This window comes from Balaenoptera ricei, chromosome 8 (genome assembly GCF_028023285.1).
Source record: "Balaenoptera ricei isolate mBalRic1 chromosome 8, mBalRic1.hap2, whole genome shotgun sequence".
Taxonomy (NCBI): Eukaryota; Metazoa; Chordata; class Mammalia; order Artiodactyla; family Balaenopteridae; genus Balaenoptera; species Balaenoptera ricei.
This window is the reverse complement of record NC_082646.1, coordinates 9,522,601-9,540,525: the sequence shown is the minus strand read 5'-3', so window position 1 is coordinate 9,540,525 and position 17,925 is coordinate 9,522,601. Positions and strand designations below refer to the sequence as shown.

The 17,925-nt window shown below is 44.6% G+C and overlaps 1 protein-coding gene across 4 annotated transcripts in view; it reads left to right on the top strand.

Moving 5' to 3' along the window:
• GRAMD1B (GRAM domain containing 1B) overlaps positions 1-17,925 on the top strand; it is a 176,322-nt gene that overhangs the window by 31,100 nt on the left and 127,297 nt on the right. For all 4 annotated transcript variants that reach the window (XR_009504546.1, XM_059930169.1, XM_059930168.1 and 1 more), the window contains exon 2: positions 11,295-11,360. Coding sequence is in view for 3 of the 4 variants with exons in the window: in XM_059930169.1 (XP_059786152.1) it covers positions 11,295-11,360 (66 nt within the window). In the remaining variant the exon portion in view is untranslated. The remainder of the gene's footprint in view (positions 1-11,294; positions 11,361-17,925) is intronic.

Genomic DNA, 17,925 nt, shown 5'->3' with positions numbered 1-17,925 from the left:
AGGGGCCCCAGGGGGCTGGGGAGGGAGGAAGGCGAGGGAGGGTGGGAGGAGGCTGGCCTCTGAGACTCTGCTGCCCAGGGCCTTGGCGAATTCTCACAGACTTCAGGTCCTGGGAAACAACTCGTCGGCCCCGTTCCGTCCTGAGTAAAGGTTTACCACCAGGAGACCTGGTGAAGTTGTATTTACTCTCTTCAGACGGTGTAAGATTTCAGTGTGACGCTGAGTAGTGATTGAGGCCAAGGAAGCTACTGGGATGTGGGAAACTAGGAAAAGGCAGTGTGTTCCTTTGGCTAAGCGCAATTGAAGAGAGATAAACTGGCACAATTCTCCTTGCTTCCCCCCCACCCCCCCCCCCCCCGCCTTCAGGCCCCATTGGAGGGATGTAATGGGGTAGGTGTAAGTCTTTTAATTGTGTGAGGTGAGAGGCCTAGAATTTTGTCGTGGGTGAGGGATGCTTTACCCTTTGTGAAAACTATCTCAGAACAGGGCATTCGAGAAAATAATTTTTTGTTTCCAACCGAAGCTTGATTATCTATATTCTTGAGAGCCAGGGATTAGCATGAAAATTTAAAACTCATTGTTTGGGATTAGTAGGTACAAACTGCTATATATAAAATAGGTAAATAACTAGGTCCTACTGTATAGCATAGGGAACTATATTCAATATCTTGTAATAAACTATAATGGAAAAGAATCTGAAAAAGAAGAGATATATATATACACACACACACATATATATGTGTGTGTGTGTATAACCAAATCACTTTGCTCTACACCCGAAACTAACACAAATTGTAAATCAACTATACTTCAGTAAAAAAAGAAAAAAAAAAAGGGATACCAATGTCACCAAAAAAAAAAAAAAAAAAGGTACAAACTTCCAGCTATAAAATACATTAAGTCCTGGGTATGTAATGTTCAGCATGGTGACAATAGTTAATAATATGATGTTGCATATTTGAAAGTGGCTGAGAGAGTAAATCTTAAAAGCTCTCATCACAAGGAAAAAAACTGTGGGACTTCCATGGCGGTCCAGTGGTTAGGACTTGGCGCTTTCACTGCTGGGGCCCGGGTTCAGTCCCTGGTTGGGGAACTAAGATCCCGCAGGCCTTGCGGTACGGCCAAAAAAAAAAAAAGTAACTATGTATGGTGACAGATGTTAGACTTATTGTGGTGATCATTTTGCAATCTATACAAATATCGAATCATTATGTTGTACACCTGAAACTAATACAATGTTTTATGTCAATTATACCTCAATCAAATAAATAAGTAAAAATTAAAAATGTTTTATTAAATTAACAAAAGAGAAAATTCAATACTCATAGGCATTTTAGAAAGAAAGAAACAAAAAAAAAGTTGCAGCCTTGGGCTTCAGAATCTTTTCCCACTGACGAATACCTGTGATGTCTAATTGGAGGGCCACCTTCTTTCCTGTTCGCCCTCCAATGGAGGCTCTGTCAGGCATGAGGTACGGCTTCCTCATGATGGATAACTGAGAGTTGGGCCACAACTCTGGCATAGGGGTGGCTATGCCACCCTATGGTGGCTTTATTTAGAAGGTTCACATCTAATTCAAGTTGGCATCTCCAGAGCACCAAACCCTGAAGCTTAGTCTGCTGGAAACATGGATGAATGAATGGTCCATCAGGAATTCATACAGACTGGTGGGCTCCTTGAGGTCACAGACCAGGCCTTACAAATCCAGTAAGGCCTAGCAGGATACTTTGAACACAGGTGTCCAGAAAAGGTTGATGAACATTTTGGAAGCACATTGTAATCTAGAGGGAGCATGTAATCTGTACTCAGCAAAGTGTCTTTCTGGACTGCTGGGGAGTATTCAGCAGAAAGTGGAGACCTCAGAGGGAGGACAAGGCTAGATATTTGTACATTAATTTATCATGTTGTACATCTAATATGTGCTAAGTACAGTGCTGGGCACTGGGGATAGAAAGAAATGACATAAAATGGGATCTTTGTTCTCAAATAACTTACAGCGTGGTAGAAGGTATACAGAACTGAATCAGTAATTACTGTATCCCAAGGAGTATGATAAGTGTTATGATAAAGGGAAGTACAGGGCAGGGTGATATAGGGACCATAGTGTGGGTGGTGGCCATCGAGGAAGATTTCCCTGAGAAGGTACAACTTTTGGAGGATGATAATAGCTATAATATTGAGTACCTACTCAATGCCAGATACCTTTCTAAGTATTTTGTGGGTACTAATTTATTTAATTTTCACAACACCCCAGTGAAGAAGATACTTTTATCATCCCCAGTTTATGGAGGGTGAAATTGAGTAGGTGGAAGAATCGAGATTTGAGTGCTGACCGTCTAAAGCTAGAGCCCTCAGACTTAATCCCTGAAGATCCTGCCTCAGCGATGGGAATGAGTGAAACAAAGAGGGGAGTGGAGAAAAGGATAAACCAGGCGGGAGAAGAGCAAAGTCAAAGCCAGGGACAAGCAGAATGACCGGAGTGGAGAGTGAAATTCTGGAGCCGGTGAGGGAGATGTGGGAGATGTGGACGCTAGGAAGGTAGATGGCAGTCAGCTTACTGGGCTTTTATAGCTTAGTTTTAGGCTAAACTAAGGAGTTTTTGAACTTTGTTCTGAAATTAGGAGACGCCTAAAGGATTTTAAGCCAGGAAGAGGGGAATTCCCTGGCAGTCCAGTGGTTAGGACTCCTCACTTTCACTGCCAAGGGCCCGGACTCCAATCCCTGGTCGGGGAACTAAGATCCCTCAAACCACATGGTCAAAAAAAAAAAAAAAAAAAGTAGTAAGCCAGGAAGAGCCATGATCAAATCTGCATATCAGGAAGAACACTGTTGTATCAGTGTCAAGGGTAGACTGGAGCAGGGCCGGGTTGGCAACAGGCAAAGCAGTTAGGAGCCTATTAAAGTAATCTCCGCAGGGAGTGATGAGAGCTTGACCTCACGCAGTGGCAGTCAGAGTGTTGAAGGGAGGATGGGATGCCTTTGAGGGATAGTAAGGTAGCATCTGCAGGACCTGGTGTGAAATTGACATGGAGGTGCATTTCTAGTTTGCATGCATCCTTAGTTGTGGAGTCCAAGGAGAGGACAAAAAGATGGTGAAATCAGTATTGGGCATGTTCAGTTTGAGATTCCTGTTGGACCCATTCACCATGGCAAATGTATGATAATAAAAATAAGTAGTATTAACATTTTTGGGGTACTTACTACTTGCCAAGACTTCTGTTAAGTGCTTTATATATCAGTTAACTTGCTCAATCCTCCAAACAGGTCTGTGAAGTGACTTACATTTTAAAAGACAAGGGGGCAGGAATGTAGAGAGAGGTTAACAAGCTGCTCTGAGTTACTCAGATAACAAGTGGCAGAGCTGGAACTCAAATCCTGGGTTTGATCTGGAAACCTCTACGCTGTTCAATAAAGCTTTCTCCGGTGATGGAGACGTTCTCTAGCTGCACTAATATGGAAGTTAATAGCCACATGTGGTTATCAGGTTCTTGAAATGTAGCTAGTACGACTAAGGAACTGAATTTTTAATGAATTTAAGTAGCCACATGTGACTAGTGACAGCTCAGTGCTGTGCTGTCTTTGGGGGTCATTAACTTATCCATCATAATTGAAGCCTTGCGTGTGGACATGATTCCCCAGAGATATATTGCAGTGGATTTTAATCTTCTGTGGGTTACATTCTCTATTTGAGAATTGGATGAGAGCTATAAATCCTCTCCCCTGCATGTGTAATATAACAATTTCAGAGATCCACAAAACCTAGGCTCCCCAGGTATAAAGCTGGAAGAGCAAGAAACCCAATAAAATGTGAACTCCTTGAGCATGGATTTTTCATCTGTTTCATTTACTACTTTGTATTTGGTATCTAGATTCTCGAACAATGCCTGGCCTATAGTTGGTATCAGATAATTTATTAAATGAGTGGCTGAATGAGTCCTGGGAAACATTTTAGGACCAACCAGAAGAAGAGTCCATGAAGTTCCCTAAAGAAGAAGAGAAAAACAAAAGTAGGATAAAATCCAAGAAAGAGCAGAGGGTTTTGTCATAGAAGGCAAGAAGGGTGAAGTTTAAAGAATGGGAATAATCATCAATGCCAGACCTGCCTGGGTGGTCAAATGAGGTTAGTATGTAACTATTGTTATTGGCTTTGGCAGTAACAGAGGTCCTGGTTGACCAAACCAAGGAGGGGTAGGGATGTGGTCCAGGTTACAGTGACTAATTCACGGAATCAGTGGTGAGGAAGCAGAGGCAGTGAGTGTGATGTCCAGTGGGTCTCAATCCTGGTTGCCCCCCAGGATCACTGGGAAGCTTTTTAAAAAATACGCATTACTGGACAGGCTCAGACTCTGACTTGGTAAATTTGGGGAGGGGGCCAAGGAATCTGCATAGAAATGCTCCTAGCTTATTCTGATACAGTTTTTTTTTTTTTAAAGTAATTTAGTTTATTGATTGCCTTAGGAGCATTAAAATGTTTTAAAGATGAACGATTTTAAATTACGTAGAAAAACCAATAAATGAGACATGCCTGAAATAGGGAGATAAGGATTTCTTCTTTGTTTATTAATAACTGCTTAATTATCACAACACATTATATGCAAATCTCTGATAGAGTTTTGATGGAAGTTTGGCAGTCACCAAATAGTGCATTCTTTCAATAAAATATGGCCCTGAAGGGACGGAAGGAAACATAAAGGAGTTGAGGGAGAGATTTTTTTTTTTTAAAGACAGAGACATGGGTATGTTTAGAGGCAGAAGAACTATTAAATAGAGAAACATTAGTGACTTGTAATGAGTTAAAAGATATTTAGCTGGATTCCGAATCCCTCAGTCTTTGACCAGCTACCCACCTTGCTACTTGTTCCCAGGGGAGGCATTAAGCAGAAGCAGTCCTGCTACCTTTGTAGACAGATCATTAATCTTCACGCAGAGCATGTTATTTTCTAAGTAGTATTTGAGAATATTCAGGTATGTTGTGTAAGAAGCTGGTAGTCATTGGCAGTGTCCCAAATCACATCTGTTTACTTATCGTCTATTGTTAGACTTTCCTATACCCGCTTGCCAGATGACAAACAGAAACTATTCTCTTTTATTCTCTACGTACAGGCTACCTGCCTTTCTTCCCCCAGATGCCCTTCCTCTTTAAACTGAAATGGTAGATGCTAGAGTCATTTCTCAGGCGGATATAATTCAACATGAAAACCCAGCCTTTTATCAGTGACAGTGCGACTCTACTTTTCTTTTTTTTTTTTTTTATAATTGCTTTACAATGGTGTGTTAGTTTCTGCTTTATAACAAAGTGAATCAGTTATACATATGTTCCCATATCTCTTCCCTCTTGCGTCTCCCTCCCTCCCACCCCTCTAGGTGGTCACAAAGCACCGAGCTGATCCCCCTGTGCTATGCGACTGCTTCCCACTAGCTATCTATTTTACATTTAGTAGCGACTCTACTTTTCAAGTCAGTGGCTCTCAACATTTTTTATCATAAGGTTCTCTTCTGTTAATTTCCTCCCATGTATTGGATGTTTCAAAGTATTTATCTGCCAAACTAACTGTGAATATTAAGTAAAATTGATGTCCAACATTTCTGGTACACCTACCAAGGCCCAAACGTGGCCCTAGACACTTTCTATAGATGATTTCTACCATTTCTAATCCCCACTGCAGTCCTTAAAGGCATGTGGTGTATACCCATGTCTGACACTTAGAAAAGCTAAATAATATGCCCAGTATCACTGTGCTAAGTGGCAGAACTTGTGTCTTCCTGACTCCAATTCTTGAACTCAGATATTGGGAAATAGGCTGAGAGAGGGTAAGGGACTTGGTCAAAGTTTATAGGGCCAATAAGAAACAAAGCCAGGGCGAACCTCGGTTTGTCTGTCTCCATGCTATTCTACTACATCCACTACTTAAATTTATTTCTTCCCCCACTTTAAAAAAATTTTTTTATTAATTTTTATTGGAGTATAGTTGCTCTACAACGTCGTGTTATTAGTTTCTTGCTGTACAGCAAAGTGAATCAGTCATGCGTATACATATCCCCCACTTTTATTAATCAGATATTTATCAATCAAAGCCACTCTAGGGGCTTCCCTGGTGGCGCAGTGGTTGAGAATCTGCCTGCCAATGCAGGGGACACGGGTTCGAGCCCTGGTCTGGGAAGATCCCACATGCCGCAGAGCAACTGGGCCCGTGAGCCACAGTTACTGAGCCTGCGCGTCTGGAGCCTGTGCTCCGCAACAAGAGAGGCCGCGATAGTGAGAGGCCCGCGCACCGCGATGAAGAGTGGGCCCCACTTGCCACAACTAGAGAAAGCCGTCGCACAGAAACGAAGACCCAACACAGCCATAAATAATTAAATAATTAAATAATTAAAAAAAAAAAAAAGATTCTTCCATGCCACCTTTAATTCCCATTAAAAAAAAAAAAGCCACTCTGAGCTTTTCAGAGCTTCTAATTAGCGTAAGATAATTGGTATTAACACACTAGATTGCTCTGATTAGAGCCAAAAACAAAGAAATGTGAAAAATGAGTGCACAGCCTTAGTGTGGGTAAATGTACAGGTTCCATTAGGCTCTGGAAATACTAAATGACATCTCGCATAGCCCCATAATTGCTTGGAATCCCCTGAATCTCTCAAAACCCCTTCCGGGCTTAGGAGACCCCATTAGTGTTGTCTGGGCGAGAAAGAACTGTTTCTACTTAGGAAGCACCAGCTCAGAAAAAGTGCCAAATTTAGTTTCCCTAGGAGTGAAGCTGTACTTTTCATGGGGCAGAAGCACACCTTCCTGCTGGCTTGTGGGTTTAGGCTGAACTTCCTGCCAGTGCCCGGGGGTGGGGGAGGGAGGAAGGGAGACCAGTGGAATCATGGGAATTTACCCAGCCTGCCTTGCGGAGCTTCCTGCTAGCTCGGTAGCCTGTGAATTTCTGCCTCTGGAGTGTGCTCTGCCTCAGATTACAATGGATTTTTCCCAGCCAGGGTTCAGTGTGACCTTCTAGGATAAGCTCCCAGCACTAGCTTGCTGGCAGAGAACAAAACCAGGACTCCAGATTCGGTTCGCCTCAGCTGGTTTCCCTCTGGAACATTCCGGGGTGCACAGAAGCGCTTCCCCACCTTATTTAGTAACACAGTGTGCTTTTTCAAAATTTAATTGCTACAGTGGTTTTTATCAGCAGCTTGAATTTGCAGCAGGAGGGATTTTAATCATCCTCATGCGTTTTCTAGAGCTCTTTTGGGGGAAAGGCAGACGGTTGCTTATACAACTTCCCTTCCTTGCAGTGTTAAGTGACTTTCAGTCATCTAGTGCCCAGGCTAAGTCATTCCAAATCGGTGTTTGGAGTTTCTTTTCAGACTTTCTAAGAGACGTTTTCATCCGTGAGCGCCCTCTGCCGGACTTCCTTCAAGTTCTTCTCAACTTCCTTAAGCCGTAGAGCCGGCACTGGCCACCTGTCCCTCCAAGGCCTTGACTGAAATGGAGTGGTTGTGGACGTGGCCCCTGACCTTCTGGCCTTCCACAATCCTCTACAAGCACCCTACCGTGGTGATGGCTTTTCTGCGTGACCTCAGAAGACCGGCAGATTCATTTAGGGAACAGGGTGAGCTGCCCAGTGTCCAGGTGGTCTGTATCGTTTGAAAAGGCTCATATAAGAGAGGAACTGAGAGTTTTTGCGAGAGAGCAAGGCCATGTCTGAATCTCTGGGAATTCTGCTCAACAACGATCATTTCATGGGGTTGGGTGGAGCGGGAGTGGTTGGCGTCTATCTCACCTTTAAAGAAGGTGGGAAAAAAAGTCCTGAAAATGGGAGGAGAGAGGACCAGGCTCCTTTGGGGGGTGGGGAGGCAGGGGGCTGTCTAGAGGAGGAGGGAGCCCATGCGTGCTGCAGCTGTTGCTGCTGTGGAGTTACCCGCAGTTCCTCCTGTTGCACGTTCTCCTCTCCAATATGTTGCCTGAAATCCCCCAGCAGAAGTGTCTGCGACCTGCGCCCCTTCATCCTTCCGATGTTGCTGCATCGCAGTGCTCAGGGAACACTTGTGCCTCCTAGGCCGGGGCTCCTTACGTCCCAGCCTTCTAGCACACTGCCTGGTATGTGGTAAATGTTTGGTGAGCCGAGCTGAACCAGAATGCCCTCTCAGGATCCCCTGCCAGTCCAGTGGTTAGGACTCTGTGCTCTCACTGCCGGGGGCCCGGGTTCAGTCCCTGGTTGGGAAACTAAAATCCCACAAGCCACACGGAGTGGCCAAATAAATTAAAAAAAAAAAAAAAAAAAGCCCTCTCTTCTCAGTTCTGCTCATCATGAATCTGTTCAAATTTCAAGTGTCAGCAAAAAACCCCTTGCTGTTGAGATGGTCTTCTCTTACCAGCCCCAGAAGGAAGCGATCTTTCTCTGGTCTATGTTTCTGTAGCTTTTAATATTTACTTCTAAGAGTTATCATTTTCTACTTTTAAATGTAGTTTAAAATTATAGTTTATATTGACTCTTACTTTACAGATTGTAAACACCTTGAGAGCAGGATCCCTGTCTGATTCATGGCTTTATTTTCCATGACCCACAAAACGATGACTTGCACGTAATAATAGCATTTGTACAACAGTTAGTATGTGCCAAGCAGTATTCTCCATACTTTACATATGTTCATTCTTTAATTCTTACAACAGCTTTACATTCTTTAATCCTTACGACAGTAAGAACTATCATAACATCTATCTCCATTTTGTAGGTAAGGAAAATGACTAATAATTTGCTCAGGGTTGTGTTAAGTAGGAAGTGGAGGAGCTTGGATATAACCTGAGGCAGCATATTCCAAAGTCTTGACTTAACTTGGATGCTGCCTTTTGACATATGTGCACACAGAGGGCATTGTAGAAATACTTGTTGAATGCATGCACGTTGATATTTCTTAGTTATTTAGAACCAATAAATCGTTTAAAGGTGATCCATTGTTAACTTTCATCTCCACCCTCTGAAGGTTTTTCTAAGCAATGGGAAGGCCAGAAGGGGGCGCCAGAAAGTTGGTTCTAGTTTTGGTTTCAGAAGCTGGATGGCTTGGCCTCGTTCAGGTTCTGGTTTGGAAGTCAGCAGTGCCATCTAGTGAGATAACTTGCTAAAATCAGCTCAGAATTATTTTTCTGAAACTCTGGTACTTCTCATTTAGTTCTGGGAGCCCCTCTATTAGCTTTACGTTAAGCTTTGATTGCCAGAGGGAGGGTAAGGTGAGAAGGAAGCACAGCCCCATTATAGATAGCTTAAATGGAGTCCAGTTTGATCTCTTCCGTGAAGAGGCTGTAATGCTGATTGTGGTCATTGGGTTGGTTGAGCCCCTTTGGGTGTTAGATAGTGTAAAACACTGGGTTCCAGACAGCCATCCCTCCTACTTCTCCTCACATGTACTGCCAACGGTGTAGACTGGTATTCCTCTCTCTCATTTTTTTTCTTTTTAAATTATTATTATTGTTGTTATTTTGGTTTTCCTCTCTTGATGCTTGCCTCTGGAGCTGAGTCTGCTGTGGAATTTGAGTCCCAGTCATCTGTGGGTTGCCTACTGTAGTCTTAACACCTATTCCAAGTTGTATAGAAGAGGGTGCTTGATACATATGACAGGTCAGCCCCAATGTAAGAGATCCCATGGGGTAGCAACACAGCAGTATAATTTTGTTATAAGGAGTTTTTAAAAGGCAAGTCTATGAGACCTTGCAAAGAGGGAATGATGAGTAGCCGCACGTTCTCCACAGGGAATGAGCGGCAAAAAAAAAAGTGCTTTGTGTAGAGTAAAAGAAAGAACACAGGATTGTGTGCACACTTGGTTCTGCCAAGCAACTGGAAGCTTTGTGTGTGGTGCTGTTCTGATTTCTGGCGTGTGTGTGTGTGTGTGTAGGTGCATGTTTGTGTATTTGAAAATTTGACGTAAATTGCTTCAAAGTTCATTTACTTCTTGCTGAAAAATCAGAACATGAGATCATGGTTGTAAAGTCACGTGCTTCTTTGGTGGCAAGTGTACGGTCACTGGGGCGGGCACTTACTCTACAAGATGGTTCACAGTTTGCCATCTCCTGGGGATCTAGTCTAAGGAGTGTACTCTGTAGAGATCAGTGCTTTTTATGGCTGTGGACAATCCACCAGAATAAGGGAACAAGTTTGGTTGTACTGGGCCTGGGTTATAGTGACATATATGGTAATAGAAATTTATTATTAATGGAATCTATGCCAAACAGGGGTTTGCTAACTTTTTCTGTAAGGGGCCGCACAGTAAATATTTAGGCTTTGTGGGTCTAATGGCCTCACTACTGCACTTATTCAGTTCTGCCTTAACTGCACAGCTCTGCCATTGTAGCAAAAAGGCAGCCCTGGTTAGTATGTAAATGAATGGGTGTGGCTGTGTTTCAATAAAACTTTATTTATGACATAATTTTGAATTTTGTATAATTTTCACATGTCATGAAATATTATTATCATTTAAAAAATGTTTATTCCCAGCCATTTAAAAAAGCAAACACCATTCTTAGCCCACGGGGGCTCCAGATTTGGCCACGGGGCTGTGGCTTTACGACTCTTGATTAGAAACCTGGAGTACTTAATAATTAGCAATTAATAAAAATTATTTGTTCACCAGCTTTATGTTCAGTTAGTGTCATAAGGTGTCTGAACAGCTTTTCTTTCTCTTGAGTAGGATGAATGACTGTTGAATTCCACAGTCATTTAAAGTAAGCACTTCAAGAACTCTTGTGAGCTGAAGCTCTATAATCTTCGTGCTTACAGGGCTTTAAGGAGTGGAGGGACTCCACCTTCTAATCCCTCTTTTGTCCCTCACCCTCTTCAGCCTGCCCTGGAGGCGGGGAAGCAGGCCAGGTGGCCCCAGACTCCATCAAGTCTCAAGTCTTTCTCCTGCTGGAATTCCCTCCCGCCCGCACCCCTCCCCTTCCTGCCCGCAAGACTGCAAGCCAGCACCTTGGGTGTCTCAGGGGAGGTGGAAGAATGGGATTATTATCCTGTCCTACAGATCTAGAGGCCCAGGTACAGAGAATGCCAGAGGCATTCACTCACAGAGACTGTGTGGCCTAGGAAGAAAAACGTGATAGGTCAGGATCTTCCTCTTGTGCTTTAGGTGTGATGGGTGGGGTTTTCACCAAATGTGTGTCTCAGTTCCACCGTCTGGCAGTATACCCTCTGTGTAAACCTACCCGGGGAACCTTTAAGATGTTGTAACCCCGTTTCTCCATTGAGCTGAAGTCTAGATGCTCTCCCCCAGGGTTGAGAAAGAAGCCGAACGTTAACGGTTCACATCCTGTCTTTTCTCAGCAGCCAGCAGAGCAGCCATGATGATGACTCTAGCAGGTTCCTGAGTCCTTGGGTGCGGGAAGAAAGGTAAGATCACATGAGGAGGGAGAGGATGGGAGCAGCGATGACAGGGGGTGCGGAAAATGTTTGAGGAAGATGGTGCTTCTGCGGCGAGCGAGAACTGTGGAAAACTGCAGAGAAATTGGGGCCCGCCAGACCTCTGTGCTCAAACATGGATTGGGAAGAGGATGCTTCCCCTCGACCCGAGAGGGGACCGATTCTAAAGGCTTTTGGTGTTCAGCAGGGGGAGAAGTCAGTGCGTGGAAACCAAGTCCGTTGGGAAGATGTCAGAGTGGACTTGGGACCTGAGGCACACTCTAAATGTTGGGTGCGGTGTGGAGCGGGAGGGGAAAGGGTATTTTGTGCCCGAGGAAAACGGCGTGGCCGGGCATGCGTGTGTGGCATCAGAGTGGTACCTGAAAGGTGGGTTCGACTCTTGGTGGGTGTCAACCAAAAGATACAACCAAGCCAAAGATGGGAAGAAGGAAGGAGTTATCCCAAGGCAGTGTTTCCCCTACAGCATAACTGGGGAAGTTTTAAGCTAAGGGTATTCATGCGTATTCAAGAAGGGGCTTGAGCCGAGGAGAATTCAGCATGGAATTGGGACAGAGGTCGGCAGAGTTCAAGCGTTAGTTGATTGACGTGAGTAGGGTCAACATCATCCTTCCGCCCTCCACCTGGGTGGGGGCACGTGCGAGTCAGCATCATCAACCTGTTAACGTCTCCCACCTGGTTGGGGTTTCTGTATCTGCAAAACAGCTCAAGGATACTGCTGTGTGTATCCCTGCAGGGGGGATCCAGGACCCTGCCCCAAGGCTGCACTATTGTTTCTTGACTGTTCCTCTCCTGTCTCCTCCTATCCCCTCCCCGTCTCCTCCGTATCCCCTCCCTTCCCTGATTAGCAACTGTTTGAACCTGCCCGCTGGAACTCAGGGAAGGTCATGGAGGCTGAATGAAGCCTATTTCCTGTAATCAAGAAGTGGGGGTCACAGAAAGGCTTTTGTGCCCAGGAGCCCCACAGGGTCCTGCTCAGTATCAGTATCTGTTTGCAAGATGACAGCAGAACACCAGGATTGGAGTGGATGGTAGGTGTCAGAGGTTAACGGAGAATGAGGTGGGGTGTACAGGGGGCCCTGAGGATATGCAGGCTGCTGGATGCTCGTTTGAGGCTCTGAAGTGGGACTGGCTAAACACTCAGGCTGTGGGCCCCAGGTGGCATCTGCTGCAGGTAGCGCCTCTAAAGGGTAGACAGAGGGAGTGGTCTGTTGCAGCAAGTTAAGCTTCTGTGCCCAGCGAAGGTGGACCACACTGACCTTAATGGAAAGGGGGTCTCAGCAGACATGCCACAGGGCTCTGCTTTTGGTCTAGCTCTGTTTATCATTTTTATCAACAAACCGGATGAAAATGCAGAAGGTACTTTTACTTCATTTATCAAACTTATGATGGCTGCTCAGCTGAGAGGGAGTAGAGAGAACACCAAGGATGATAGAACCGAGACTTAGTATTATTTCAAATAGAACAGTAGGTGGAAACAACACGGAGTATTTTAAAAAAGGAAATGTGCTATTATATATTTATACATTTATATTAGAATAGTTTCTTAAGTGTAGGGTTACCACAAGGAGCCTAACTTGACAAGATTTCATGTGGAAAAGAACTTAAGGGTTACTTTTTAACCAGCCAAATATGAACCAGTAATATGAAGCAAGTACCAAATGATCTTTAAAAGTCTGAATTCATTACTGGAAGGATGGAGCATGGATTTAAAAAAAAAAAAAGGTTTCACTGTAGTCTGCACCAGTTTGACCATATCTGATGTATTATTCTCCATTCTTTGGAAATGGATATTGATAAATTAGAGTTCAGAAAAGAATGATCAACATGATAACTATGTCATTATAAGGATTGGTTGAAGGAAAGGGGTTTAGCCTGGAAAAGAGAAGGTTTAGAATGACTATAGCAGCACTCTTTAAATATCTGAAAGCCTAAGAAATAGAACTAGAGGGGTAGAAGTTACAGCGAGAAGGATTTCAGCTCAGGATGAGAAAGAACTTTTCCATGATGAGAGCTGCACTGCAATGGAACAGGCCTTGTAAAGTAATGAACTATCTCCTCCATACAAGTGTTTGGGCAAAAGCTAGATGGTATGTCATGAAAAGGATTTCATCCTGGGCAGGAGGGTGGGACCTTCGCTTTATAAAGTTCTATGAGTTCTGCCCTAGTTCTCAGTTTTGTGCTTGTTACTAACCAAAATTAACAGTTCAGCTCATCAATTTAGGCGGAGGCACGGGGCCTCCAAGGGGCAAAGATTAATCACTCTTGTAAAGATGCTTTCATCAGTTATGATCTGATGGCAGTGCCCTCAGTCTCTAGAGTGGCCTTTGCTCTCTTTTCAATGCTGTCTGGATTTCGACAACCATACTCTCAAAATTGGAAGGGTCCGTAGAGTTCCCCAGCAGAACTCCCTTCCCTGTGCTTGTGCGCCAAACATCTCTGGAAGTGTTCCGTCCATTTCTGATCATCATACCTTCAGCTGCCCCTTGTCTGTCTGCTCTATGATTGGCAGCTCCTCAGTTCCCTGTTTTATCCCTGCTGCTTAGGGCATTCCTGGGAGAAATGAATAAGTGCCAAATTGTACATATTCTGCAATGCGTTTTTCCCAAGGCTGCTTGCTAACTGGAGAGAGCCCTGCCTTTTTGTTCAGTATTTGGGATTGTATGCTGATAAAAATTATATTCTAGCTCCTTCTCTGCCCACTCCCCCAACCAAGTGAAATGTTATGGAGGGTCTCCCTTCCAAACCTCTGCCCAGAAAAATCCTCTAAATGTCTTCCCTGGTCCTTTCTTCTCCCTGGCCCACCGACAGCCCCCTGAACTCTTCATGGTGGATGTTGGATACAGTTTTGCACTAGCTCATCTTGGGCAGTATGGGAAACAGAGAGGGCTGGGCTCAGAAGGATGCTTCTTGTGGCGGTCCCTGTGGACCCCTCCCCTCGAAGCTCAGGACTGATGTGTGTTCACCATGGCCTTTCTGAATGAATTCTTTTTTCCCTTCTCAGCCAGTGGGTTCTGCTGGAGAGAGCAAGTCCTCAGGGTGCTAATGAATCACTCAGCCCCAGCTCAGCACAAACCTTTACACCCTGCACCTAATCCTTCCTCTAACATGTTTCCATCCAATTAAGAGACTCTCTGGGGCGTTTTGGATATTACTCTGTGATATCCTGACCTAGAGCAAGTGTGAGATCTGAACCCTGGGGAGATTTTCTGCGGGAGTGGGGGAATCTGGTTTGTGCCCTTTGCTCTGGGCCCAGTTTGATGGGCAGCACACCCTGCTGGTTACAGCGGCATTCCCCACACTGGCCAGGCCTTCCTGGACAAACGGATCATCTCATTTACTCTTTGCCCCTCCCCTGGGAAGCAGGTAGAGCAGGGTTGAAAATGGTCAAGTATGAAATGGGTAATATGGACCCTTTTCTGTGGCTCCTCCTCATTCTCCAAATCATGTGGTCAATTACAGAATGAAGGATCGTTTCATAGAGCAGGCAAAAAAAAAAAAAAAAAGTTTGATTTCTTCTGGTTTGTTTTTGGTTTTGTTTTTCTAAAAAATTTATTCATTGTATTTATTTTATTTTTGGCTGCATTGGGTCTTCATTGCTGTGAGGGGGGCTTTCTCTAGTTGCGGCACGCCGGCTTCTCATTGCGGTGGTTTCTCTCATTGCGGAGCTCGGGCTCTAGGCATGCGGGCTTCGGTAGTTGTGGCACGTGGGCTCAGTAGTTGTGGCTCGCGGGCTCTAGAGCACAGGCTCAGTAGTTGTGGCACACGGGCTTAGTTGCTCCACGGCATGTGGGATCTTCCTGGACCAGGGATCAAACCTGTGTCCCCTGCATTGGCAGGCAGATTCTTAACCACTGCGCCACCAGGGAAGTCCCGATTTCTTCTGTTTTAAAGATCAAAATTATAACCCTTTAGTACGAGATAACTTTCAACTGGTTAAATAAAACATTGATTTTTCTTTTTTCTTGTACAAGGTTCAGAATGGATGTAATATTTAGAGACAAATAGCTACTCTACCGTAGTCTAAAAACAGTCCACAGGACTTCCCTGGTGGCTCAGTGGTTAAGAATCTGCCTGCCAATGCAGGGTACACGGGTTCGAGCCCTGGTCCGGGAATATCCCACATGCACTGGAGCAACTAAACCCATGCACCACAACTACTGAAGCCCGCACGCCGTAGACCCCACGAGCTGCAACTACTGAGCCCATGTGCTGCAACTACTGAAGCCCGTGAGCCTAGAGCCAGTGCTCTGCAACAAGAGAAGCCACCGCAATGAGAAGCCCGTGCACCGCAAGAAAGAGTAGCCCCCGCTCACCACAACTAGAGAAAGCCCGGGCACAGCAACAAAGACCCAATGTGACCAAAAAAAGGAAGAAGAGTCCACATTACAGCAAAGAGGGAAATGCCTCAATAAGATATCCAAACTTAAGGGCTTCTAAGAATTGTATTTTTCCTCATTCACATCAGTTTCTGTCCCAAAGGAAAAAAAGTCTTTGGGTAGGTGAGTGCAAGAGGCGGTCATTTCCTGGGCAGGTGTGCATCAGGGAGAAGGGGCAATTTTGGGAAAAGAATCAGTTTATTGGGAAGCAGGGATTGTCTCAGAGATAGGAATAATTCCCTCAGGTTTCTGGTTGAAAGCAAAATAGATCTAACTTCCCCAAAGTGTGTATGTGTGTGCGATGGAATTTGGGACACTAATCCATTTTCATGCTTCGAGGTGAAGTCACGGGTACACTTACAAAGCACTAGTTCCCAGGTTCAGCCCAAACTGGAACTGCTGGTAAGGTTTCTGAGGTCCCCAGGTCTTTATTTATTTAGTACATTCACCCAGTGGCAGGACCTTTCATACAAAGCCAGTAGTGTAGAAAAAGGAGCTATTTTTACTAAGGACCGTTTATGTACCGGATGTTAGTTTCAACAGAACGTGGTCTCAGTTGAACAGGAAGCCTTTTCGTGGTAGGAAAATGAGCCGTGGAGAGGGCTGGAGTGTAACTGAGGACCAAGGCAGGGCTCCATGCATTCACGTACTCATCCCTGCATGCGGGCATGTGTGCCACAAACCTTTATTAAATGTCTTCAACATGCTGGAGCCTGCCTGAGTCCAGGCTGCAGCATGAATAAGAGGCTTGCCCTCTGCCACGGGGCCCTGCAGTGTGCAGGAAAGAGTGAGAGTCTCAGTCAGCAGACCTGGTTTTGTCTGCCTTCTTCCATATTGACTGTGCATTTTTAAAAGCGTTTTCCTCAGCTTTACTGAACCTTAGTTTCCTCATTTGCAAAAGTCTTTTCTTGTAAAGAGTACATGAGATAACGTGTGTAGAATGCCTGGTACTTAGTAGGTGCTTAGTATGGTGGCTGCTAGGACTCTGATGGTTTTGGCTATCGTGAGGTTTTACTCTCACTGTCTTAGCAGATCTGTGTTCTGTCCTTGAAGAAGCAGAGACAGAAAGAATGTGTAGAATATTGATCATCTGCAAAATACCAGATATTGACCCTGAGGATAAACAGATTAAGGCATGGTATTTGCCCTCAAGAGCCTTCTTGTCTTATGGTGAGACATACCTATAAGTAAGCAAGTATAACGTAGTGTAATAATTGACAGATGGAATTTTGTCTAATAGAATTTCGTCGTAGTAGAACTAAAGAATTTGTTTACTAATGCACCTAATCTGTGCAGTGAATCTTGCATATACTTTTAAATAAAACCTCTCAACAGCCCTATCAAATAGATGCTATTATTATCCTCATATTAGAGTTTAGGAAACTGAGGCTCAGTGGAGTTAAGAAATTTGCCCAAGTAATGCAGGTACTCTGCTTGGGGCGAGGATTGGGGAGGAGGGAGGGAGAGGGCAGTGGTATCCAGAAAGACTCCACGGAGAGGGGGAGAGGGCTGTGCGTCAGCTGAGAGCTGCAAGGTGAGTAGGAGTCCGTCACATGGACAGCATTCCCAGGCGAGGGAACAAGATGTACATAAGCATGGAGGCGTGAGAAAGCAAGGCATGTTTAGGAACGGCAAATACTTCAGTACTGCTGCCAAGGATGTCCCAGGAGCAGGGGTAGCTAGCGAGCGGCTGGAAATCATCTTTGTACAGGTAAGCAGGTGCCTGATCATGTCACATCCTGCCATGATTGAGTGGCCCGTATTTATAGATGGGGGAAGTGAGTGAGGGATTTGGAGGAAGGGGCACCCAAGTCTCTCCCAGATATTCTTGTGAGAAAAATCCTTTTCATCCTAGTGTGAGAGATGGATTCAAGGAACAAACACTGGAAGCAGATAGACAAGGAAGGATACTGTGGCAATTGTCCACCCATTCGTTCCCTCATTGAATAAGGGATTTATTGAGCACATACTGTATGCTAGCTACTCTTCTGGGTGTTGGTGGCTACAGCTATAATCAAGATAACCATTGTTTCTCCTTTCACGGTGCTTACTTTCTAGTGAGGGAAGATAGATAATAAACAAGAAAACGTCAAGTAGTAATAAGTGCTATAGAGAAGATGAGGAAAGGTGAGGTGGTGGACCAAGGCTTTTTGGGACTA